Here is a 27,434-nt window from a genome sequence, read left to right on the forward strand (position 1 = left end):
ATCAAAAGCAAAATGTCCGCTGATTTTTGTAAAATTGGTCCTTCTTGGCTTTTTAAAACATTTTTTACATTTTTTCCGTAGAAGATATAATTAGGATGGACCGTCTTTCAAATGAGGTAATTTTGTTTACACCGAGAAAAGTAATTTTAGTTACTAATTATATCTGTGTCAGGAAAATACTGTCCAGAGAACGCAAGGATAAACACGGGTTTGTGTTTAAATTCGCGGAGAGAGGAGAGACGCGGTTTGCGCTGACAGTTTTACGAAGATATAAAGCAGTTGTGAGAGGAAAAAAAAAAAAAAAAAAAGATGTGGCTGTGGGAACGGGCCGACTCCGCACCTCTTCGAAGTATTATCTCTGTATTTAGAAGGAGAAGACTTCAAGATCCATGGGTGATCAAAGCCCCCGGTACATTTCTGAAATTAGGAAAAACAGGTGGTCAAAGGAGACGTCACCCAGATCTGCTAGCTAAGGTGCTTGGCATCCACATGTGGTGACGGGGGTGGGGGTTGGGTTTGGTCATGGATGACTACAAGATCTGGCCATCCTCAAAATGAATATTCTCTGTACCATGCACCAAGTACCAGCTCAACATTCTACAACATCTCAAACAGAGACTTGCAAGGTGGAAAGCGATCATATCAGATCCTTTTAAGTCCATAATTGATTTGATTTAGAGTTCCATCACGAAAATCCATTGCATTTCGGGATCTCCCTTCAAAAGGGTTTGTGCTGTTCAACGTGTGTTCTGGACTAGTAAAGTTGGAAGGATCCTGACGGGTAATGGTATGATTTCCTTCGGCATGGAGTCTAAGTAACAGGTGGTCTTCACAAGAGCTCCTGATGGAGGAGATAGGCCAAAAACCCTAGTGATTCTGGGTTTCTTCACTGCAATATCTAAAAGACGTGGCCCTCAGGAATGCCCCATCAAGGGGGATTGAACAGAACGGCTACAGTGTGGGGACTGTACACAAAACGGTCATTGGCAGACAGAAGGTAGGTCCAGCTAGAGGTTGAAGGTAGGCAAGAGAGCAGTCAGGTCCAGGTAGAGGTTGAAGGTAGGCAAGAGAGCAGTCAGGTCCAGGTAGAGGTTGAAGGTAGGCAAGAGAGCAGTCAGGTCCAGGTAGAGGTTGAAGGTAGGCAAGAGAGCAGTCAGGTCCAGGTAGAGGTTGAAGGTAGGCAAGAGAGCAGTCAGGTCCAGGTAAAGATCAAAGGCTGGCATAAGAGCACTCAGGTCCAGGTAGAGGTTGAAGGTAGGCAAGAGAGCAGTCAGGTCCAGGTAGAGGTTGAAGGAAGGCAAGAGAGCAGTCAGGTCCAGACCAGGGGCGGACTGACAACTCATGGGGCCCCCAGGCAATAGGGGATCATGGGGCCCCTGTGTCCTTGCCCAAACTCAAAAAAGCCTATGAAAAAAGGTACCAGGGGCATCTCATGGGGCCCCCTACTGACCCCGGGCCCTCGGGCCGTGCCCGAGTTTCCAAATGGTCAGTCTGCCCCTGGTCCAGACAGAGGTTGAGGGTAGACAAGAGAGCAGTCAGGTCCAGGAGAGGCCAAAGGCAGGCAATAGCAGTCAGGTCAAGGCAGAGGTTGAGGGTAGGCAAAAAAGCACTCAGGTCCAGGTAGAGAATGAATGCAAGCATAAGAGCACTCAGGTCCAGGCAGAGGCCGAAGGTAGGCAAGAGAGAAGTCAGGCCTGGGCAGAGGTCGAGGGTAGGCATAAGAGGACTCAGGCCCAGATAGAGTATGAAGGCATGCAAGAGAGCAGTCAGGTCCAGACAGAGGCCAAAGGCAGGCAAGAGAGTACTCAGGTCAAGGGTAGGCAAGAGAGCACTCAGGTCCAGGCAAAGGCTGAAGGCAGGCAAGAGAGCAGTCAGGTCCAGGCAGGAGGTTGAGGGTAGGCAAGAGAGCACTCAGGTCCAGGCAGAGGCCGAGGGTAGGCAAGAGGAGCACTCAGGTTCAGGCAGTGGCCAAAGTCAGGCAAGAGAGCAGTTAGGTCCAGGCAGAGGTCGAGGGTAGGCATAAGAGCAGTCAGGTCTAGGCAGAGGTCGAGGGTAGGCAAGAGAGCAGTCAGGTCTGGGCAGAGGTCGAGGGTAGGCAAGAGAGCAGTCAGGTCTGGGCAGAGGTCAATGGTAGGCAAGAGAGCAGTCAGGTCTGGGCAGAGGTCTAAGGTAGGCAAGTGAGCAGTCAGGTCTGGGCAGAGGTCAAAGGCAGGCAAGTGAGCAGTCAGGTCTGGGCAGAGGTCAAGGGTAGGCAAGCGAGCAGTCAGGTCTGGGCAGAGGTCGAGGGTAGGCAAGCGAGCAGTCAGGTCTGGGCAGATTTCGAGGGTAGGCAAGAGAGCAGTCAGGCCTGGGCAGAGGTCGAAGGTAGGCAAGTGAGCAGTCAGGTCTGGGCAGAGGTCGAGGGTAGGCAAGCGAGCAGTCAGGTCTGGGCAGAGTTTGAGGGTAGGCAAGCGAGCAGTCAGGTCTGGGCAGAGGTCGAGGGTAGGCAAGAGAGCAGTCAGGTCTGGGCAGAGGTCGAAGGCAGGATTTACATCTACTGTAATAAATACCTCCTTTCATGCATTCACTTTCCCGTGTCCTGTTGGGGCCGATAGAACGATCTGCATGTTTCTTATACAAACACTTAACAGCCGAGTATAAATATTGTTGTAAAGTCGGGAATTATACGTGCAGCGCACTGCGAGCGTCTCACTGAATTCATGCTTCTGGTGGAGAATTATTGGATGTGTGTATTGTGCCGGCCACTTACCAGCTAAACACCCATTACTCATATGTAAAAGCATCATTAATGCGTCCTCTCCGCTCGGCGCACATTCGCTTTCTATCATTGTCATCTCCGCGTGCCTCTGGGATTAGAACAGTTCCCAGCTTCCGACATCGAAACCCCCCCCCCCGGATCCTCCCCCTCGTAGAAAGGCCCATTTCATGGCTACGTCCCATATTCAGGGACCACTTACAGTGTTGCATTTTCACGCATGCCTTCTAATGTCCTAACATGCACGTGCCCAGGTTCCTTCTAATATAAATACAGCCTGCAGGGCGGCGATGTGCATTAAAAAATGTATATTGTATGTTGAAATGCATTTTTATTACAAAATATATGAAAAATATTTTTTAAGGTAGGCAAGCGAGCAGTCAGGTCTGGGCAGAGGTCGAGGGTAGGCAAGAGAGCAATCAGGACTGGGCAGAGGTCGAGGGTAGGCAAGAGAGCAGTCAGGTCCGGGCAGAGGTCGAGGGTAGGCAAGAGAGCAGTCAGGACTAGGCAGATTTTGAGGGGAGGCAAGAGAGCAGTCAGGTCTGGGCAGAGGTCGAGGGGAGGCAAGAGAGCAGTCAGGTCTGGGCAGAGGTCAATGGTAGGCAAGACAGCAGTCAGGTCTAGGCAGAGGTCGAGGGTTGGCAAGAAAGCAGTCAGGTCTGGGCAGAGGTCGAGGGTAGGCAAGAGAGCAGTCAGGTCTGGGCAGAGGTCGAGGGTAGGCAAGAGAGCAGTCAGGTCTGGGCAGAGGTCGAGGGTAGGCAAGAGAGCAGTCAGGTCTGGGCAGAGGTCGAGGGTAGGCAAGAGAGCAGTCAGGTCCGGGCAGAGGCCGAGGGTAGGCAAGAGAGCAGTCAGGTCCGGGCAGAGGTCGAGGGTAGGCAAGAGAGCAGTCAGGTCTAGGCAGAGGTCGAGGGGAGGCAAGAGAGCAGTCAGGTCTGGGCAGAGGTTGAGGGTTGGCAAGAAAGTCAGGTCTGGGCAGAGGTCGAGGGTAGGCAATTGAGCAGTCAGGTCTGGGCAGAGGTCGAGGGTAGGCAAGAGAGCAATCAGGACTGGGCAGAGGTCGAGGGTAGGCAAGAGAGCAGTCAGGTCCGGGCAGAGGTCGAGGGTAGGCAAGAGAGCAGTCAGGACTAGGCAGATTTTGAGGGGAGGCAAGAGAGCAGTCAGGTCTGGGCAGAGGTCGAGGGGAGGCAAGAGAGCAGTCAGGTCTGGGCAGAGGTCAATGGTAGGCAAGACAGCAGTCAGGTCTAGGCAGAGGTCGAGGGTTGGCAAGAAAGCAGTCAGGTCTGGGCAGAGGTCGAGGGTAGGCAAGAGAGCAGTCAGGTCTGGGCAGAGGTCGAGGGTAGGCAAGAGAGCAGTCAGGTCTGGGCAGAGGTCGAGGGTAGGCAAGAGAGCAGTCAGGTCTAGGCAGAGGTCGAGGGTAGGCAAGAGAGCAGTCAGGTCTGGGCAGATTTTGAGGGGAGGCAAGAGAGCAGTCAGGTCTAGGCAGATTTTGAGGGTAGGCAAGGGTATTTCAAATATACTGTATGTCTTTAAAAATACAAATCTACCTTTTTGGAATGCATTTACAAATATATATATAAAAATATATGTTAAAATGACTTTTTTTATATGTTCAAAAAAAGTCTGAAGAATATATTTAAAAAAAATATATAAATATAAATGTGTCCAAGAGATATCTGAAGGTGGAACAAGAAGAAGATCCACTATGCTATCTAACCAAACAGGACCTTAGCCTGTTGCTGAAGAGTTCCATCCCAGATATTTTTTAAAAAATATCTTTTTTTTTTTTTAAATATATTTCTCAGATTTTTTTAACGTATAAAAAAAATAATGTTAACATATGTTAGTAAATGTATTCCAAAAATGTAGATTTGTATTTTTAAAGACATACAGTATATTTGAAATGTATTTTTAAAAATATTTCTCATATATTTTGTAATAAAGATGCATTTCAACATGCAGTATAAACAAAAAAAACAAAAAAACAAACAAAAACAAAAAACAAATCTACATTTTTTGAATACATATACAAATATATGTAAAAAAATAAATAAATAAATAAATTATATATATATATATATATATATATATATATATATATATATATATATATATATATATATACATATATACACACACACACACATATATATATATATATATATATATATATATAAAATTTTATACACATACACTTTATATATATATATATATATATATAATTATTGAAATATATTGAATATGGCCAAAATTGTAGCATTTCAAATACATTTACAGTATATGTCAATATATTTGGGAAGAATATTTTTAAAATATATTTCAAATATATTTTTCTTCCATGTGGGATTTGTCCACATGCTTGGGGAACAGAAATAATCACTTTGCGCACGTTTATTAATTGTATCACCGGGATATACTTACAAAACAGTTATACACTCCTGAAACACAGAGTTTTGGATTGTCTCGATCTCATTCCCCTCCAGATCCCTAGAAAAACACAAAAAAAACAAAAAATCAGTCTCTAAACCAGTGGTCTCCAAGCTGCGGCCCAGGGGTCGGATGTGGCCCTTTACTTGCCATTATCTGGCCCTTGGAGCACTATTCTTCCCACTGATACCAATGATGGGGCACTATTCCTCCCACTGATACCAATGATGGGGCACTATTCCTCCCACTGACACCAATGATGGGGCACTATTCCTCCCACTGACACCAATGATGGGACACTATTCCTCCCACTGACACCAATGATGGGGCACTATTCCTCCCACTGACACCAATGATGGGACACTATTCCTCCCACTGACACCAATGATGGGGCACTATTCCTCCCACTGATACCAATGATGGGACACTATTCCTCCCACTGATACCAATGATGGGGCACTATTCCTCCCACTGACACCAATGATGGGGCACTATTCCTGCCACTGATACCAATGATGGGGCACTATTCCTCCCACTGATACCAATGATGGGGCACTATTCCTCCCACTGATACCAATGACGGGACACTATTCCCCCCCACTGACACCAATGATGGGGCACTATTCCTCCCACTGACACCAATGATGGGGCACTATTCCTCCTACTGACACCAATGATGGGGCACTATTCCTCCCACTGATACCAGTGATGGGGCACTATTCCTCCCACTGACACCAATGATGGGGCACTATTCTTCCCACTGACACCAATGATGGGGCACTATTCCCCTTTGGAGAGGTGGGGAGACCCCTGTCTCAGCTCCCCATATTCCTATTATGTGCAAGTCACCCTGTGCCTGTTAGGGGTACAGGGTGATCTGTTCTAATATTGTGTAGACATGTATAGGTGGGGTGTGGGGGTTGTTCATTGATTAATGCCACGTGGTTGTCCCATTGTTCTATTGTGTGTCTTGCTTGGGAGCAAACTATTATGGGATGTATGGGTTTGTGTATTGTCTACTGCCCCATGGCTGTCCCATTGTTCTATTGTGTGTCTTGCTTGCGAGCAAACTATCATGGGATGTAATGTTTCAGGCAGCCCTTCCCCCTGATGGGACGGGCCTGCTGATGTGTTTCCTGTCTGGGTGTATTTCCCCGCCCTGTGTATATATCTTGTACCCATGTTAAAATAAAGCAGTCCATTTCCTGTTTTAAGATGAGTCTGGTGCTGTCTCGTCTTGTATGGTCAGTGGTGGTGTCCGTGGATCTGTGTTCGGACAGGGAAGCAGGAATCTAACGCAAATACCCTAGTGCAGTTGGGGTCCGGTTCCGTTACATACTGAAAAAGTGGGTAGGGGGTGGAACCAAAGGATGGCGCTTGGAGGTGGGTGGGGGGCGATTCACCTACCATATAGCTAAAGGTAAGTGGACTCCTACTTTAGGAAGACGTTAGGGATCAGGTCTTCTCATCCAACATCAGTAGCTGTTAATACTCCATCACACAAAGACATTGTAGACAATTGTGCTCCTCCAACCTTGGAGGTGGGTGGGGGGGTGACTCAGAAGGAAGGGTTCCTGCACCTATTCTCTGAGGGAAAAAAAGCCCTCTCGACATCAAACCATCATACCTACCTATATGGGCAAAAATTGTAGAAACCTGTCCATCACACCTACCGTATAGCTAAATGTAAGTGGACTCCTAATTATCACATCCACCTATTTGGAAAAAAGTCTGTGAACCCCCCTCCAAATGATGGAGTTCAGGTGTCTCCAGTGAAAGGCCCTGGTAAATCTCCATCCTACACTGTAGGCAATTGAGCTCTTTCAACAGTGTGATAACAGTTTGGTGAAGACCCTTTTTTGTTCCACAATGAGTGTGCCCTTGTGTACAAAGCCAGCTCCATAAAGACATGGTTTGACCAGCTTGGTGTGAAGGAACGTGAGTGTCCTGTACAGAGCCCTGACCTTAACTCTACTGAACACCTTTGGGGTGAATTGAAACTAGGATTGTGCTTTTCTGACCTTGTGGTATCAGTTTGGTGAAGACCCTTTTCTGTTCCAACGTGACTGTCTCCTGTGTACAAAGCCAGTTCCATAAAGACGTGGTTTGATCAGCTTGGTGTGAAGGAACTTGAGTGTCCTTCACACAGCCCTGATCTTAACCCTATTGAACACCTTTGAGATGAATTGGAACTCCAATTGTGCTCCTCTGACCTTGTGACATCAGTTTGGTGAAGACCTTTTGGTATGGAGGATATCTAGTTCTCATCCTCAGCCCTCAGGTACCCCAGTAGGCCACATTTTCAATGTCAATGGCCTGGTAGTTATGACAGCTATTTTATCTAAGGATAAATCCCACACATGGTCTCTTGGTGCTCCTCAAAGACTGAGGTTGCATACCCCTGTTTTAGATAACTTTGCTTTTCCAATCTTGTGGTAAGTTTGGTGAAGACCCTTTTCTGTTCCAGCCCCTGTATAGAAAGCCAGCTCCATAAAGACATGGTTTGACCAGTTTTGTGTGGAGGAACTTGAGTGTCCTTTACAGAGCCCTGACCTCAACCCTACTGAACACCTTTGGCATAAACTATAATGCCAATTCTGAGCCAAGTCTTCTCATCCAACCTCAATACCTGACCACCCAAATAATCTTTTGGCTGAATGGAAACCAATTCCTGCAGACACACTCCAAAATTTGGCAGGAAGCCCTCCTAGAAGAGTGAAACCAGCTCCATAAAGGCATGGTTTGGCCAGTTTGGTGTGGAGAAATGAGCCTTGACCTCAATCCTACTGAACACCTTTTGATGGAATTGGAATGCTCCTAATCCTACTTTTGGCAGAGCCTTTAGGATCAGGTCTTCTTATCCGAGACCAGTATCTGCCCTTGACCCTACTGAAAACCTCAGGTCAGGTCTTCTCATCCCAACGGCATTCAGTAGTTTGAGGTTATGGTGGAACTCAAGTGTCCTGACCTCAACCCTACTGAACACCTTTGGGATAAACTGTAATGCTAATTCTGAGCCAAGTCTTCTCATCTAACCTCAGTACCTGACCACCCAAATAATCTTTTGGCTGAATGGACACCGATTCCCGCAGACACACTCCAAAATTTGGCAGGAAGGCCTCCTAGAAGAGTGAAACCAGCTCCATAAAAGGTGTGGTTTGGCCAGTTTGGTGTGGGGAAACACGAGCCCTGACCTCAATTCTACTGAACACCTTTGGGTTGAATTGGAATGCTCCTAATCCTACTTTTGGAAGAGCCTTTAGGATCAGGTCTTCTTATCCAAGACCAGTATCTGCCCTCGACCCTACTGAAAACCTCAGGTCAGGTCTTCTCATCCCAACGGCGTTCAGTAGATTCGAGGTTATGGAGGAACTCAAGTGTCCTGATCTCAACCCTACTTTTGGAAGACCTTTGGAATTGTTTCTTCTCATCTAACATCAGTGCCTGCCAAAGCCATATTAATGGCCATGGAGGGGAGGGAGGCAAATCCATAATAGTGACCATCAGGGGCGGACTGACAACAAAATGGGGCTTCCGGGCAATAGGGGATCATGGGGCCCCATGTCCTCACCCACACTCAAACCACACCCAAAAAAGCCTATGAAAAGGTACCAGGGACATCTCATGGGGCCCCCTACTGACCCCGGGCCCTCGGGCAGTGCCGGAGTTCCCCAATGGTCAGTCCGCCCCTGGTGACCATGGTTTTGGAAAGGGTTTCCAGCAACCTCATACACACTTTTGTCCATATCTCTTTATATGGGAAAGGGATAGCTGCTCCCATAACTACATAAAACACATTACAAATTCATTTTTGTCTTTTGAAATTATTGTATATGAATTGCATGTTAATTTTATAATATTATTAATACAGTATATTTTGTAAATAATGGAGGAGATCAAGGATTTTTGCCTACTTGGGCGAAGGCGCATTTTGTCGCCCTTCCCTGGCGTCACCGCCATGATCGCACTGGGACAACAGATCCTGGTATACGTGGCGTGGGTGTGGGGTGGGATCATGCAGGGAGGGCAGGGGGTCATAGTTGCTTATATCACTCACATTGAAGGCTGGTTTTACAAAAGGGTACAAACTCTTGGCCGCTATAGTTACATAGTTAGTCTGGCTGAAAAAAGACAAAAGTCCATCCAGTTCAACCATTAAAAATAATGGTGGTTGGGAGTGTGCAAAAAACAAGTCTGCGGCACCGGTAAAAATCCAAATCCCCAGCAAGTGGTTGGGGATTCAGATTTTACCAATCCTTGAGCCAAAAGGAGGCTGCCTATGCTGTCTTATGGTTGCTCCGGCCCAATAAAGGTGTCCCCCTATTATCAGAGCAATTACTTACAGCCAGTTGAGACGAGGCATTTCCGAACATAATGAATTGCTTGGTATGGCACTTATGGAATTGTTTAACATGTACCTGCATAAAAAGAGATTAAGATCACATATCTAGCATTGGTTACGGAAATACAACATTTTCTAAAAGAATTAAGCTCGATTCCGAATAAATCACGTCCGGAGAAAACACAAACTTACGACTTCCACTAATCTACATTGTTCAAAACACCGCCTAGGATTAAGCCCCTACGGGGAAAAAACATACCAGACATGGGTTCTTGGGTGGTGGTGACCTGATCAATAAAATTTAGTGGAGATAGTAACCTCATTAATGTATTCATTTTTTTTTTCAAATAAAATGATACCTCAGAGTTTCAAATATCTTTTTGTCAGGACCCAGATCTGAACCTACAACCTCTGCTGGGTCTGGCAATGCCTTTTCTTGCTGAGCCACCTGGGATGTTGGAAAGCTCTGTGGACAATTCATTGATGATCCTGTCTTAAAGCTTTTTGTTTCTCTTGAACTTTGAAGCCTTTGCTCCTCCCATGAACTTCCTGATTTGAGCCATGTCGCTGCACTTCCTGTTTGTCAGATTATTGTGCTCTCTCCAACCATTGTCTTGCTCCTGTCGTTGCCATTTGTGTCTCCACTACCACTTGTTACTGACCTTTGGCTTGTTCTTCGACTACGCTTCTGCTGGATCCCTACCTGCTATATCTTCTACTGAACCCCGGCTTGTCCACCTCCTAGTGGGGCGATCCCGACCTAATACGAACATGCAGCAAAACCCATCTCCACCAGCAGGAGTTCTAGTAAATACTGGTTAGTGCCAGGGGCGGACTGACAACTCACGGGGCGCCCGGGCAATAGGGGATCATGGGGCCCCTGTGTCCTTGCCCAAACTCAAAAAACCCTATAAAAAAAAAAAAAAAAGGTACCAGGGGCATCTCATGGGGCCCCCTACTGACCCCGGGCCCTCAGGCAGTGCCGAGTTTCCAAATGGTCAGTCCGCCCCTGGTTAATGCCTAGGAGGTCCACACAGTGGTGTATTTAGGTCTTGGGCTGCCCTAGGCAACATAAAAATCATCTGCCCCCAAGGACACCGACCAACACAACCCCCCACTTCCCCCTTCCGTGGAGAGAGCCTGACATTGACCAACAACACCCCTGCCCCCACCCGAGAGGGCCTTCCACTACCCCCCTTCCCAGCCATGGAGAGAAACTCATCTTCACAGCTCCAGACGTCCCCAGGAACAAGACCCAGGCTCTACATACACCATGAAGAAGCCTTTCTTGGATCCCACCTAGTTCCCATGGTGCGCATGTCCTTTTTTCATCCCTTTTTCAGGGGAGGTGCTGCCCCCCCCTGAAAAAGTTCCTTGTTTGCCTTGTGGTAAATACTCCCCTGGGTCCACACCTCAGGTAAGCCTAAGTCATCCGCCAGGGTGCCCTGCTTGTGTACCTATCCTGCTGGTTGGTGAAGGCCTCTCTACTGCTATAGCTACTGGTCTCCAAGCCTGACCCCTAACCATGGTACTTTGACCGCCATTTGTGGCACTTCTAACCCATCAACATCGAAACTTACCTGTGAAGAATCCATTCCATTGGGTCGAGCGACCAAACATGAGCCAAGATACCGGATTAGATTTAGTAGAATATATTAAAAGGTTGAATGTTTAAATAGCCGGGAAAAGCCAAGTCTTTTCTTGGAAAAAAAAATGCCATCTAACCGAATAAATCAGCCTTGACATCCAAAAAATGAGGATAGGAAATTGAGGGGAACTAGTAGAGGAAGGATAAAGGAAGGTCTGTAGAATGATTGTGGGAACTGATTTTAGAGAAGTAGATCTGAATCTGATCAACAGGACCTTTATTTTTACAGCTAGTTACTGAATGAAAGGGTGACAGCAATTGTTGTTGCTTGAAGAGTTGGGCACCTAGCCAAAACCTAAATCACTTCCTATTTGACTGTAGAAGAGTTGTACGGCTTTGGAAAAGACTTGAGGCTTGGGAATATGGCTGGATGAACATACATATAAATTTATCATTCAAAAAAAATGATTGTGTTCCTACATGGTGCCAGGAAAGGGACTGCGAATTACCGGACAATGATTACATCAAAAACTGCTGGTATATCGATCGCAGCCTCAAGGTGGATTGGGCTTGCCCAGTTTATGGCACGCTTATTTATGAGCAAGTTTGGCACAGTGGCACGCCTCTCTTACAGGTATACCCTGGCTTCAATTTGTAACACCGTCAATAGATCCCCTATTCTTACCGGGAATTCTATGGTCCAAGTCACTTCGCCCCAGAGATGTAGCTCCTATCAACCCAATTGTATGCCAATCATTGCATTTATGGTTCCTACACATCCAGAAATTTAAACTCGCGTCTCCCTCTACTCCCTTAGCTCCGTACCTAGGAGATGTCACCTTTGCTGGGGTGTATTCGTCAAGATCTACTTTCTCCCATTGGGTCGAACATAACTTGGTTCCTTTGAACTTACTCTTGGTTGGCCCCCACAATTTTGTTCCTTCACTCATATCCAGAAAATGCACGATTTTCCGAACTCAAATTTGTAGGTAATTGAAACATTCAGAGTTAGGAAAATCGTGTGTTTGCTGGATATGAGTGAAGGAACAAAAATTGTGGGGGCCAACCAAGAGTAAGTTCAAAGGAACCAAGTTATGTTCGACCCAATGGGAGAAAGTAGATCTTGACGAATATTCCCCCAGCGAAGGTGACATCTCCTAGGTACGGAGCTGAAAGAGTAGAGGGAGACGCAAGTTTAAATTTCTAGTTGTATAGGAACCCTAAATGCAATGATTGGCATACAATTGGGCTGATAGGACCATAAGGACTCTCCCGCTTCTCCCCTCATTACCTTTTTGTTAATGGATACTTTGGGGTTCCGTTCTTCTCCACTCACCTTTTACTACCAACACCCAACAAGACTTGAGTGTGAGAAGAACGGAACACCAAAGTATCCATTCAAAAAAAAGGAAATGAGGGGAGAAGCGGGAGAGCCCTTATGGTCCTATCAACCCAATTGTATGCCAATCATTGCATTTATGGTTCCTACACAATTAGACATTTAAACTCTCATCTACCTCTACTCCTTAAGCTCGATACCTAGGAGATGTCACCTTTGCTGGGGTGTACTCGTCAAGATCTACTTTCTCCCATTGGGTCGAACATAACTTGGTTCCTTTGAACTTACTCTTGGTTGGCCCCCACAATTTTGTTCCTTCACTCATATCCAGAAAATGCACGATTTTCCTAACTCAAATTTGTAGGTAATTGAAACATTCAGAGTTAGGAAAATCGTGTGTTTGCTGGATATGAGTGAAGGAACAAAAATTGTGGGGGCCAACCAAGAGTAAGTTCAAAGTAACCAAGTTATGTTTGACCCAATGGGAGAAAGTAGATCTTGATGAATATTCCCCCAGCGAAGGTGACATCTCCTAGGTACGGAGCTGAAAGAGTAGAGGGAGACGCAAGTTTAAATTTCTAGTTGTATAGGAATCCTAAATGCAATGATTGGCATACAATTGGGCTGATAGGACCATAAGGGCTCTCCCGCTTCTCCCCTCATTACCTTTTTGTTAATGGATACTTTGGGGTTCCGTTCTTCTCCTCACCTTTTACTACCAACACCCAACAAGACTTAACTTCTTCTTGGTACCTTTCTCTCAGCGTAACTTTTGAGCAATATGGGGATCAGTGTGTACCTGGTACTATAAAAATGTCGAATTTGTAGGTATTTGAAACATTGATAGTACCAATTAGACACGGATCCCCATATTGCTCGAAAGTTACGTTGAGAGAAAGGTACCCAGAAGAAGTTAAGTCTTGTTGGGTGTTGGTAGTAAAAGGTGAGTGTGAGAAGAACGAAACACCAAAGTATCCATCAAAAAAAAAAGGAAATGAGGGGAGAAGCGGGAGAGCCCTTATGGTCCTATCAACCCAATTGTATGCCAATCATTGCATTTATGGTTCCTACACAACTAGAAATTTAAACTCGCGTCTCCCTCTCCTCCCTTAGCTCCATACCTAGAAGATGTCACCTTCGCTGAGGTGTATTCGGCAAGATCTACTTTCTCCCATTGGGTTGAACATAACTTGGCTCCTTTGAACTTACTCTTGGTTGGCCCCCACAATTTTGTTCCTTCACTCATATCCAGCAAACGCACGATTTTCCTAACTCTAAAAATGTCAAAATTTGTAGGTATTTGAAACATTCAGAGTTAGGAAAATCGTGTGTTTGCTGGATATGAGTGAAAGAACAAAATTGTGGGGGCAAAGCATGATCCAATTTGCTCCTGCAGGGAAAAAAATTAATTCCTGATCCCCCGAGAGGCAATCGGATATTCCTTAGATCAACCTTACCTATAAATGTTATATCCAGTTATATTCTGTGTATCCAAGAAAGAATCCAGGACTTTTTTTAAAGCGTTCTACTGAGCTGGCCAGAACCAGGGGCGGACTGACCATTTGGAAACTCGGGCAGTGCCTGAGGGCCCGGGGTCAGTAGGGGGCCCCATGATATGCCCCTGGTACCTTTTTCATAGACTTTTTTGAGTTTGGGCAAGGACACAGGGGCCCCATGATCCCGTATTGCCCGGGGGCCCCATGAGTTGTCAGTCCGCCCCTGGCAAGAACCAACTCTTGAGGGAGAAGTTGGGTTTAATTGTAAGCGACTCTTTTTTGATTACGAATTTAAAGGTTACAGTTGATGAGGTTGCCCTATCGTAAAACAATAACTCAGCCAGTCACACTTGACCTGTTAGGCCATTAGGGCTCCAGGAACGCAGAGCGCGCCATGAAACGTCTATTCCACGTGTAACAATTCCCCATACAATCCATAGAACTCAACAGGAACCGGGCACATTAATATTAGGCATATATTTGAATAGGGAATATCATACCAAACCAATCAAGGTCCTACAGGACTATGTTAGCACCTAGGAAAGGGGAGAAAGCAGTCTCTTCCCTCTTGTGTGACAAAGCCTGGCCTTGCCCAAACTCAAAGCTAGCCTTACATAGAATCTAGGAAGATGGGACAATGACCTTGTGGGGAACAGGACACATTTAAAGGTTACAGTTGATGAGGTTGCCCTATCGTAAAAGAATAACTCAGCCGTCACACTTGACCTGTTAGGCCATTAGGGCTCCAGGAACGCAGAGTGTGCCATAAAACTTCTATTCCACATGTAACAATTCCCCATACAATTCATAGAACTCAACAGGAACCGGGCACATTAATATTAGGCATATATTTGAATAGGGAATATCATACTAAACCAATCAAGGTCCTACATGACTATGTTAGCACCTAGGAAAGGGGAGAAAGTAGTCTCTTCCCTCCTGGGTGACAAAGCCTGGCCTTGTCCAAACTCAAAGCTAGCCTTACATAGAATCCAGGAAGATGGGACAATGACCTTGTGGGGAACAGGACACATTTAAAGGTTACAGTTGATGAGGTTGCAAGTGACCAAATGTACTGGTTAAAAAGGAAACTGTCACGAATCAGCACCAGAGATGGCCAAAATATATGTGTGTAAAATTTATTTACATTTTTTAAATTTATTTTAAACTTTTTTTTTTTTTTAATTTTTACTTATTAAAATTATTAAATCCATCCAAACACCAACACACACTAAACAAAGATACAAATATGCCCAAAACCCAGTGAAAAAATACTTAACAACCTAGCAAACACAAAGCCTACCTAGCAAGCCACTTTATACCGTATATACAAAATAGGGAACACAGAAAATCAGTGGGAAAACTGGGAGTGCAGGGAAGAGATGGGGAGGGGGAACCAAAATATGGATCAGGAACAAGGGGGAGCAGGTACAAGGGCAGGAGCAAGATAAGAATCAATGGCAAACAGTATCTGGCAGCAGCAAAACACTGGAACGAGGTGTATCAGCAGAAGAGGGACTAAATACCCTCCCAGCAGCCAGCAGATCCCAGTCTCTACCCGATACTGGCTGCTGGAAGGGTTTATAGTCCCTCTTCTGCTAATACGCCTTGTTTGGTGGGCACCAGAAATTCAACCAACACACCGGATGTGGGAGGTTGCTCTTGTTGGCTTGTGGCCCCCATAGGAGACATCAAGATAATTGTGGACTAGATCTCCAGATTTTTAAAGAGTTTTATGGGGCTTTGGGTTGTAAGGCTATATAGGTTGATGGTCTAACATTAGAGAGTATTTTATTTTCTTTAGTTTTATGAAATTTTTTTACTTATCAGGATCATGTAGGTATAAATAAAGAGATTAAAAATAGGCAACCAGGCCCTCGTTGGTTATTTCTCTGCCTGTGAAAAACTTCTTTATGAAATGAAAGCTGCTTTTTAGCTTTATCGTTTTCTTGGATGCTAAAATAGTAACTTTCTATACCATAAATAAATCGGGCTGATCCCCAACCTATGAATCATTGCTGTGGATGGTGCGGAACACTTACAGGAAATATAAAGAGTTCAGGCCTTTGAATGCCCCGGGATGAATCTGGTTAACTCTGTTATTATCTAGAATCCTGTAAGAGATAAGAAATGTACAAAACACACCACAAAAAAAAAAAAAAGAAAGAAAAAGTCTTGAGTTAACGAAATGTCAGATAAGGACAATTCATCAATAATCTTGAAGGCCTAATGCATCCAAAGCCTTCGGATTCTTACATGTCTTGCAACTTACAGCCATTCCAAGGAGTGAAGATCCTTAAAGACTTCTGCCCTCAAGACCTCGATCCGATTGTTACTAAGGAAACTGGCGGAGACAGAAAAGGTTTAGAAAAAGGAAAAGCATGTTCTGCAGAAGGAAAGAGATGATATAAAACAGCTTTTATCACATCATGGTGGCTGTTGAAGGATCAACCAGTAATTAAAAAAAAGACTCCCTCTACTTGTCCGCCACTCACTCCCTTCAGTTCATTACGTTCTCCGTCCAATCCACCATCCCTCCATTTGTCTGATCTTATTGCACAACCAGGGGTGGACTGACAACTCATGGGGCCCCCGGGCAATAGGGGATCATGGGGCCTCTGTGTCCTTCCCCAAACTCCAAAAAGCCTATGAAAAAAGGTACCAGGGGCATCTCATGGGGCCCCCTACTGACCCCGGGCTCTCAGGCAGTGCCCAAGTTTCCAAATGGTCAGTCCGAACCTGTGCACAACTGATCCACATTCGCTTCCCAATGGCATTGGATCCCCCAGGGCCAAAAACCCTAGTGATTCTGGGTTTCTTCACTGCAATATCTAAAAGCCGTGGCCCTCAGGAATGCCCCGCCAAGGGGGATTGAACAGAACGGCTACAGTGTGGGGACTGTACACAAAACGGTCATAGGCAGACAGAAGGCAGGTCCAAGTAGAGATCGAAGACAGGAAAGAGAGCAGCCAGGTCCAGATAGAGGTTGAAGGTAGGCAAGAGAGCAGTCAGGTTCAGACCAGGGGCGGACTGACAACTCATGGGGCCCCCGGGCAATAGGGGATTATGGGGCCCCTGTGTCCTTGCCCAAACTCAAAAAAGCCTATGAAAAAGGTACCAGGGGCATCTCATGGGGCCCCCTACTGACCCCGGGCCCTCAGGCAGTGCCCGAGTTTCCAAATGGTCAGTCCGAACCTGTGCACAACTGTCCACATTCGCTTCCCAATGGCATTGGATCCCCCTCCCATGGCTGTCCATCTTCTCTCCTTTCTACTGAAGGAAGTTAAAGTAGACGTAAACCCAATCCCTAGTAGAAGCTTCATGTCAGGGTCCTGTCTACAGCAGAAGTTCTGGAAGATCTGGCATTTCTGCCAGTACTCTGCATGGCCGCAGAAGGACACCTCAGCCTCAGTTTAGTGCCAGACGGCCTTTATAAGGAGGCTCATGACTTCCTCAAGTTGCTGGATGATCTCTAGCTCCCTGTGCCCTGGTCCTGTTTCTTGTGACTTTGACCCGTGATTTCCTGTTACCAGGGGCGGACTGACCATTTGGAAACTCGGGCACTGCCCGAGGGCCCGGGGTCAGTAGGGGTCCCCATGAGATGCCCCTGGTACCTTTTACATAAGCTTTTTTGAGTTTGGGCAAGGACACAGGGGCCCCATGATCCCCTATTGCCCGGGGGCCCCATGAGTTGTCAGTCCACCCCTGCCTGTTCCCGACTCGGCTTGCTCCTGGACCTGTCTACTCTGCCTTACCCCTGATTTGACCTAGCTTTCGGATACTCTCTCTCTCTTGCTCCCCTGTGTATGACCTCGGCTATCCCATCTGACTACGTCCGCTCTGATTCCCACCTGGTACCTGACCTTGGCTTGAACCAACTACCCAGTAAACGTCTAAATCCCGGAAGGGCTTGCATACCCCGCACAGGCACCTCCTGCCTGCAGACCTTTCTCCGTGCACCAGCTGTGCTTCTGAGTGGACCACCAACCAGCACTCCTACAGGCGACCTGTGCAACTTTGGGCCTGACTCCTGCTGTCCCACTCTCACGGGAGTCTGGAACTTAGCCGCAAGGGAAGCCCTCTCTCCATTGGCCTCCATTACCAGGTACATAATACTTCAACATGTTAATGACATTTCAAAAGTCAATTTTTAACCTTTTTCAAATCTGCAGCCTATTAAAAAAAATCCCTGGTGATCCTGCCGTGAAGGTCCATGTTTAGGTACCTCCTGGTATAAAGTTGACAATGCTCTGTCCTGGACTGCCAAATAGGCTTCGTATGGAGGCTACATGTGGTTGTTTCAACATACACTAACCGGCCTCTTTATTAGGTCTACCTGTTCAATGGCTTGATAAATACAAACTACTAATCAGCCAATCACATGGCAGCAACGCAATGCATTTAAGCATCTAGACGTGGTGAAGACGACTTGCTGAAGCTCAAACTGAGCATCAGAATGGGGAAGAAAGTGAATTTAGGTGACTTTGACCGTGGCGTGGTTGTTGGTGCCAGACGTACTGGTCTGAATATTTCAAAAACTGCTGATCTCCTGGGATTTTCACACACAACCATCTCTAGGGTTTACAGAGAATGGTCCGAAAAAGAGAAAATATCCAGCGAGCAGTGTAACGATTCTGCGCAAAATAGAGACATGGAAGTTGTACGCAACAGCCATCTTGTTAAGGTCTCAGCCATTTTTGTTTTTCATGAACAATCAACTCTCTCCCCTCCTCCTGAAAATGGAATTTGTGGCTGTAAGATGTAACAAAACTTCAAAAGAGCTTCTTATCTTCATTAAAACACAAATAGAGGCCAGCTCCAGAGCTGTAAACTGCTAATTAGTCTTGACAGGATGTCTGTTTTCCAAACACTTTCCTCTGCCCTATCGTAAAACAATAACTCAGCCGTCACACTTGACCTGTTAGGCCATTAGGGCTCTAGAAACGCAGAGCGTGCCATAAAACATCTATTCCACGTGTAACAATTCCCCATACGGTTCATAGACCTCCACAGGAACCGGGCACATTAATATTAGGCACATATTTTAATAGGGAATATCATACCAAACCAATCAAGGTCCTACATGACTATATTAGCACCTAGGAAAGGGGAGAAAGCAACCTCTTCCCTCCTGGGTGACAAAGCCTGACCTTGTCCAAACTCAAAGCTAGCCTTAGATAGAATCTAGGAAGATGGGACAAGGTCCTTGCGGGGAACAGGTCACAATAATAAAAACTGAAGTGACACTTCTCCTGCTGACTTGACTATGGAGGTTGGTGGTGGTGGGTTGGGGCCTTGGCCTTGTCCGAACTCAAAGCTAGCCTTACACAGTATCTAGGAAGATGGGACAAGGTCCTTGTGGGGAACAGGACACATTAATAAAAATTGAAGCGACACTTCTCCTGCTGACTTGACTATGGAGGTTGGTGGTGGTGGGTTGGGGCCTTGGCCTTGTCCGAACTCAAAGCTAGCCTTACACAGTATCTAGGAAGATGGGACAAGGTCCTTGTAGGGAACAGAACACATCAATAAAAATTGAAGTGACACTTCTCCTGCTGACTTGACTATGGAGGTTGGTGGTGGTGGTGGTGGGGAAGGGGGGGGTGGCCTTGGCTGAACTCAAAGCTAGCCTTACACAGTATCTAGGAAGATGGGACAAGGTCATTGTCGGGAACAGAACACATTAATAAAAATTTAAGTGACACTTCTGCTGACTTGACTATGGAGGATGGTGGTGTGGGGAGGGGGGGCCTTGACCTTGTCCGAACTCAAAGCTAGCCTTACATAGTATCTAGGAAGATGGGACAAGAACAATTAATCAAAATTAAAGTGACACTTCACCTGCTGACTTGACTATGGAGGATGGTGGTCGTGGTGGTGGTGGGGGGGGGGGGGGGGGCCTTGACCTTGTCCGAACTCAAAGCAAGCCTTACACAGTATATAGGAAGATGGGACAATTACCTTGTAGGGAGGAGAACACAATAAAAATTGAAGTGACACTTCTCCTGCTGACTTGACTATGGAGGTTGGTGGTGGGGGGGCCTTGGCTGAACTCAAAGCAAGCCTTACACAGTATCTAGGAAGATGGGACAATGACCTTGTAGGGAGCAGAACACATTAGTAAAAATGTAAGTGACACTTCTTCTACTGACTTGACTATGGAGGAAGGTGGTGTGGGGTGGGGTGGGGGGGTGGGGGGGCGTGGCCTTGTCCGAACTCAAAGCTAGCCTTACATAGTATCTAGGAAGATGGGACAAGAACAGGTAATCAAAATTGAAGTGACACTTCTCCTGCTGACCTGACTATGGAGGTTGGTGGTGTTGGTGGTGGGGGGGCCTTGGCTGAACTCAAAGCTAGCCTTACACAGTATCTAGGAAGATGGGACACTGACCTTGTAGGGAGAACACATTAATAAAAATTGAAGTGACACTTCTTCTACTGACTTGACTATGGAGGAAGGTGGTGTGGGGTGGGGTGGGGGGGGCGTGGCCTTGTCCGAACTCAAAGCTAGCCTTACACAGTATCTAGGAAGATGGGACAAGGTCATTGTTGGGAACAGAACACATTAATAAAAATTGAAGTGACACTTCTCCTGCTGACTTGACTATGGAGGTTGGTGGTGGTGGTGGGACCTTGGCTGAACTCAAAGCTAGCCTTACATAGTATCTAGGAAGATGGGACAAGGTCATTGTCGGGAACAGAACACATTAATAAAAATTTAAGTGACACTTCTGCTGACTTGACTATGGAAGATGGTGATGGTGGGGCCTTGACCTTGTCCGAACTCAAAGCTAGCCTTACACAGTATCTAGGAAGATGGGACAATGACCTTGTAGGGAGGAGAACACATTAATAAAAACTGAAGTGACACTTCTCCTGCTGACTTGACTATGGAGGTTGGTGGTGGGGGGGCCTTGGCTGAACTCAAAGCAAGCCTTACACAGTATCTAGGAAGATGGGACAAGGTCATTGTCGGGAACAGAACACATTAATAAAAATTTAAGTGACACTTCTTCTGCTGACTTGACTATGGAGGAAGGTGGTGTGGGGAGGGGGGGCCTTGACCTTGTCCGAACTCAAAGCTAGCCTTACATAGTATCTAGGAAGATGGGACAAGAACAATTAATCAAAATTAAAGTGACACTTCACCTGCTGACTTGACTATGGAGGATGGTGGTCGTGGTGGTGGTGGTGGTGGTGGGGGGGGGCCTTGACCTTGTCCGAACTCAAAGCAAGCCTTACACAGTATATAGGAAGATGGGACAATTACCTTGTAGGGAGGAGAACACAATAAAAATTGAAGTGACACTTCTCCTGCTGACTTGACTATGGAGGTTGGTGGTGGGGGGGCCTTGGCTGAACTCAAAGCAAGCCTTACACAGTATCTAGGAAGATGGGACAATGACCTTGTAGGGAGCAGAACACATTAGTAAAAATGTAAGTGACACTTCTTCTACTGACTTGACTATGGAGGAAGGTGGTGTGGGGTGGGGTGGGGGGGGGCGTGGCCTTGTCCGAACTCAAAGCTAGCCTTACATAGTATCTAGGAAGATGGGACAAGAACAGGTAATCAAAATTGAAGTGACACTTCTCCTGCTGACCTGACTATGGAGGTTGGTGGGGTTGGTGGTGGGGGGGCCTTGGCTGAACTCAAAGCTAGCCTTACACAGTATCTAGGAAGATGGGACAATGACCTTGTAGGGAGAACACATTAATAAAAATTGAAGTGACACTTCTTCTACTGACTTGACTATGGAGGAAGGTGGTGTGGGGTGGGGTGGGGGGGGGGCGTGGCCTTGTCCGAACTCAAAGCTAGCCTTACACAGTATCTAGGAAGATGGGACAAGGTCATTGTTGGGAACAGAACACATTAATAAAAATTGAAGTGACACTTCTCCTGCTGACTTGACTATGGAGGTTGGTGGTGGTGGTGGGGCCTTGGCTGAACTCAAAGCTAGCCTTACATAGTATCTAGGAAGATGGGACAAGGTCATTGTCGGGAACAGAACACATTAATAAAAATTGAAGTGACACTTCTTCTACTGACTTGACTATGGAGGAAGGTGGTGTGGGGTGGGGTGGGGGGGGGAGTGGCCTTGTCCGAACTCAAAGCTAGCCTTACACAGTATCTAGGAAGATGGGACAAGGTCATTGTTGGGAACAGAACACATTAATAAAAATTGAAGTGACACTTCTCCTGCTGACTTGACTATGGAGGTTGGTGGTGGTGGTGGGGCCTTGGCTGAACTCAAAGCTAGCCTTACATAGTATCTAGGAAGATGGGACAAGGTCATTGTCGGGAACAGAACACATTAATAAAAATTTAAGTGACACTTCTGCTGACTTGACTATGGAAGATGGTGATGGTGGGGCCTTGACCTTGTCCGAACTCAAAGCTAGCCTTACACAGTATCTAGGAAGATGGGACAATTACCTTGTAGGGAGGAGAACACATTAATAAAAACTGAAGTGACACTTCTCCTGCTGACTTGACTATGGAGGTTGGTGGTGGGGGGGCCTTGGCTGAACTCAAAGCAAGCCTTACACAGTATCTAGGAAGATGGGACAAGGTCATTGTCGGGAACAGAACACATTAATAAAAATTTAAGTGACACTTCTCCTGCTGACTTGACTATGGAGGATGGTGGTGGTGGTGGGGGGCCTTTGCCTTGACCTTGTCCGAACTCAAAGCTATCCTTACACAGTATCTAGCAAGATGGGACAAGGTCCTTGTAGGGAGAACACATTAATAAAAATTGAAGTGACACTTCTCCTGCTGATTTGACTATGGAGGTTGGTCGTGGGGGGCCTTGACCTTGTCCGAACTCAAAGCTAGCCTTACGCAGTGTCTAAGAAGATGGGACAATGACCTTGTAGGGAGCAGAACACATTAATAAAAATTGAAGTGACACTTCTCCTGCTGACCTGACTACCAGGTATGCTTCTTTAATCAGTCAGCTAAGTAGGCTGTGACTATCTCGGAAAAATCCTTGAGGAGAAGTCTGATCATGTTCTCGTCAAACGTGGATGAAACGTGTAGGTTTTTATCACCTCACACGCTGTCCTCCACCTCCAGGGATTACGATGTTGGATCTTGCTTTGTATCAAAGTCAAGGAACTGCTAGATCGGCACATTTAATGATTGGTAAGCCGCACTATATCACGCTCTTGGTTTCAGGGTTTAATACCGCTTTAATACATTCCTTGGTGCATGATTGCTCTTTTGACTCCCAACGACTTTCCGGTTATCTACAATCCCATAAATTGCGATACGGATCTCCTTTCCCACATTCTCCACATCAGGCAAGACGGAGACTCTGGTAACCCCATTAAATTCTGATCTATGCAGAGATAAGTATAGAAGGCTGGGAACGTCTCTTCACATTTCACTGCCAGAAGAGTTTTCGAGGAGTAAACCAGATTTACGTCATTTGTCAAAATCCTATTCTAGAAAATGATTTCATCGCTGGAAATCAAAGCCGATTTTTTTTTTTTCATCAGACTAGTTGAAATGCTCGTTAGGAAACGCCGTGTTTTAGAAGATTCAGGTGCGATGGGATTAAAAGATTGGTAAAATGGAAGAGGACTCTAGATGAAAGACACGGCATCTTGGCCAAGCAGTGAGTGAGACCATGCTAGGTGAACCAATCATGGTCTTTCACACATGCACCTGGAATATTGAGGGCCGAATTTCCCAACAGGCACGGTAGGCACCCTTTCTAGAGGGGTACCCATCTGTATGAGTTGTTTTTTTTTTTTGACAACTGTCCAGGGGAGTCCCAGAAATTGAGGTCTGTCACGGACAGCTGAGCTGCTTGGTGGCGCAAAACAAATGCTCCTGGGTGGGGCGGGGTGGGTAACAGACATTATGGCGCCTGGTCCCCAGCAGCTGATCAAGCAGCTCTATTGGCCAATTGAGGTTTGCAGTGATTGGGTGGGACTTGGGAGGGGTTGTGGGCGCCTTGGAGAGGATAGCACCGGCCCACCGACTGATGTGACAGGCTCAGTTGAGCTGCAGACACTGAATGGAGCCAGCCCCTCTCCAGTAGGTACTGGGGGAGGGAAGTGAGAGGAGGAGTTGGGGCCGGGGACAGTCAGGATCTCTCTAGGCCAGGGGTGTCCAAACTATGGCCCTCCAGCTGTTGAAGTACTACAAGTCCCATCATGCCTCTGGGTGTCTTGCCTGTGGATGTCAGAGTCTTGCAAGGCCTCTTGGGACTTGTAGTTCCTCAACACCTGGAGGGCCAGTTTGGACACCTCTGCTCTAGGTGGATCGGAGAGGGCACAGGCCTGGAGTCCCCGTCGATGATGCTGTCTTTTTATTGGTGGGTGGGGGTGGACACTTCGGAATTCTCTGCCTACAGGCTCCTGAGATGTAAATCCGGCCCTATCGGTGTATGTTTGGTGAATGTCAGCTGACCTGCTAAAGGTAAGTATAGCATGTTTGTTAATTATTTAATTTTATAAAAAGCCGAACCTTTCATCGGGGGGGGGGGGGGGGGGATTTGGGGGGACATATCAGCAATGGCCGGAAAATCCTATCCAATAACTCCGGAATGTGAAAGGCCCTCTGCTTACTCACAGCATTTTGAGCCGGAAGAGTCCAGAGAACGCCTCGCGGGAGATGGATTGCAGTTCATTGTCTTGTAGAAAGCTGGGGAAAAAAAAAAAAAAAAAATTACAAAATTAAAAAAGTTTTTGGGTCCCAGTTTGGGATTTGCTGGAATATAATCACCTCGGTTTTTCTGAGGACGCTATAATGCGAAACAATTAGATATGGATCCATGACTACAGGTTGATACATTTAGTCAGGGCTGCTGTTAGAAACTACGGGGGCAGGGGCGGACTGACAACTCATGGGGCCCCTGGGCAATAGGGGATCATGGGGCCCGTGTCCTTGCCCAAACTCAAAAAAGCCTATGAAAAAGGTACCAGGGGCATCTCATGGGGCCCGCTACTGACCCTGGGCCCTCGGGCAGTGCCCAAGTTTCCAAATGGTCTGTCTGCCCCTGTACGGGGGGCCCCATACATCCCACCTGACAGGGCCCAGACTTCCCCCACCCCCAAAAAAAAACCCAGATTGCTATGCTTCACTTATGAACGAACTACTGACCCTGGGCCCTCAGGTAGTGCCCGAGTGCTCGAATGGTCAGTCCGCCCCTGGTTACAAGCATGACTCCCAAAGGTAGAGGCATGATGGGATTTGTAGTTTCCCAACAGCTGGAGGGCCACCAGTTTGACACCCCCTGATCTAGAGTCTGGGGTGGTACAACCAAGAGCTTCCGGCTAGCACTCCACCAAGGACTTCCACCAAAGACTGTGTCCGAGAGAAGAAGCTGTGGATAGTTCGGAAGTGGCCCTCAGATTTTGGCATCCTACACCCCCCCTCCAGGGGTGGACTGACAACTCATGGGGCCCCCGGGCAACAGGGGATCATGGGGCCCGTGTGTCCTCGCCCACACTCAAACCACACCCAAAAAAGCCTATGAAAGGTACCAGGGACATCTCATGCGGCCCCCTACTGACCCCGGGCCCTCGGGCAGTGCCAGAGTTCCCCAATGGTCAGTCCGCCCCTGCACCCCCTTACCCTCTCCCAGTTCTAATCCCCTCAATAAACTAATGAACGCTCAAGGACTGTTTTCTGTCTACGGATGAAAGCTTGCGTGGGGAAAATGCTAAATGACCGCCTGTGCAGGACCATGGGGACCATGGGGGACCCAATTCAACAGCAACCCCTAAGGGGGTAGTTCTACAGAAGTATTTTGTGTCCATATCTCGCTCTCCGAGAGAAAAGCCTCCTCAGAAAGTCAAGGACTATGGAGGCACCCGTCAGTGCACACTCCTGAGCCAGGTTGTGTGCATCCATAGACACACACAGCACGGCTGGGCCACGCCCCCTGCTCCCTCCACAGTGTTGGATCAGCAAGAGGAGACTGGTAATGATTTAGGGGCGGGAGGTGGGGCAGAACAAGTGGTGGTTTTTTTTTTTACCTTAATGCAGACATTAGAACCACTTTAGGTATACCTATTTAAGTGACTCTTTTGAGACCGCCCCCTGCCCCTTTTATACCCTCCCCCGCTGTTCCGCTTTCTCTGCTGGGGATGGGAGTTAATCCTTGCGTAAGCTCACACACCATCGTGTCCTTCCTCAGGTCAGCCATCCACCGCTCAGGCCTGAGCAATGCATAGGAGGTCACATGTTCCTCCATGCCTAGAAGAGCTGGGTATTCCCAAGTCCCGCCCCAGAGGAGCTGAGGAGCACGGAGGAGGTGTGTAGACTTGGATCGGGGGTGGGGGATAGGCTAGCAAGAGTCTCTCTGAATTACAGGTCTAGGCTTAGCCACTTACAGCTTCTCCAAGTCGTGATACCGATGAAAGACGCCATCAAGCAAAGACTTGATCCAGTTATCCTTCAGATCGCTATAAAATACACGTAAAAAACATACAAAGCATTAATAAGTAAGTATGGGCCCCTACACGCTTGCTTCCACTTCAACACGCATTACAGTGCCTACCGCTTCAACGTGCTGTGTGGATTCTGTCATGCTTTTGAAGCTTTAAAGAAGCTCGGCAGATTCCCCATGTGTGTTGATTTTCTGTTTGTTTTAAAGGGTACCCTCACTCAGCAGATCCCCAGCTCATTAGTACCCTCAGGCTCTGCTGATCTCCCTGTCAAAAGTAACCCCAAGCTCTGCTGATCCTCAGTGTTATTCCCCAGCTCTGCTGATCCCCCACTCAGAAGTAACCCCAAGCTCTGCTGATCCTCAGTGTTATTCCCCAGCTCTGCTGATCCCCCACTCAGAAGTAACCACAAGCTCTGTGGATCCCCCCCCCCCCGTTCAGTTGTAACCCCAGCTTTGCTGATCCTCCACTTAGAAGTAACTCCCAGCTCTGCTGATCCCTCACTCAGTAGTACCCCCAGCTCTGCTGATCCACCCGTTCAGTAGTAACCCCCAGCTTTGCTGATCCTTCACTCAGAAGTAACCACAGCTCTGCTGATTCCCCTCTCCATAGTAACCCCATCTCTGCTGATCTCCCGCACAGTAGTAACCCCCAGCTCTGCCGATTCCCCGCTCAGTAGTAACCCCCAGCTCTGCCGATTCCCCGCTCCGTAGTAAGCCCCAGCTCTGCCGATTCCCCGCTCCGTAGTAAGCCCCAGCTCTGCCGATTCCCCGCTCCGTAGTAAGCCCCAACTCTGCCGATTCCCCGCTCCGTAGTAAGCCCCAGCTCTGCCGATTCCCCGCTCCGTAGTAAGCCCCAGCTCTGCCGATTCCCCGCTCCGTAGTAAGCCCCAGCTCTGCCGATTCCCCGCTCCGTAGTAAGCCCCAGCTCTGCCGATTCACCGCTCAGTAGAAACCCCCAGCTCTGCTGATTCCCCGCTCAGTAGCAACCCCCAGCTCTGCTGATTCCCCGCTCAGTAGCAACCCCCAGCTCTGCTGATTCCCCGCTCAGTAGCAACCCCCAGCTCTGCCGATTCCCCGCTCAGTAGC

General features: G+C 47.2%; 1 protein-coding gene across 1 annotated transcript in view; it reads right to left on the reverse strand.

Annotated features, from left to right (window-relative positions):
* The window catches only part of LOC149432832 (relaxin receptor 1-like), a 113,580-nt gene that overhangs the window by 40,325 nt on the left and 45,821 nt on the right, over nucleotides 1-27,434 (reverse strand). The window contains exons 4-9 of the mRNA XM_089664892.1: nucleotides 26,293-26,364; nucleotides 24,527-24,598; nucleotides 16,217-16,288; nucleotides 15,987-16,058; nucleotides 9,523-9,597; nucleotides 5,174-5,239 (exon numbers count right to left, since the gene is read on the reverse strand). Of these exons, the coding sequence (XP_089521018.1) occupies nucleotides 5,174-5,239; nucleotides 9,523-9,597; nucleotides 15,987-16,058; nucleotides 16,217-16,288; nucleotides 24,527-24,598; nucleotides 26,293-26,364 (429 nt within the window). The remainder of the gene's footprint in view (nucleotides 1-5,173; nucleotides 5,240-9,522; nucleotides 9,598-15,986; nucleotides 16,059-16,216; nucleotides 16,289-24,526; nucleotides 24,599-26,292; nucleotides 26,365-27,434) is intronic.

Source organism: Staurois parvus, unplaced genomic scaffold (genome assembly GCF_062004578.1).
Source record: "Staurois parvus isolate SC_StPar_1 unplaced genomic scaffold, SC_StPar_1.0 ptg002090l, whole genome shotgun sequence".
Lineage (NCBI taxonomy): Eukaryota > Metazoa > Chordata > Amphibia > Anura > Ranidae > Staurois > Staurois parvus.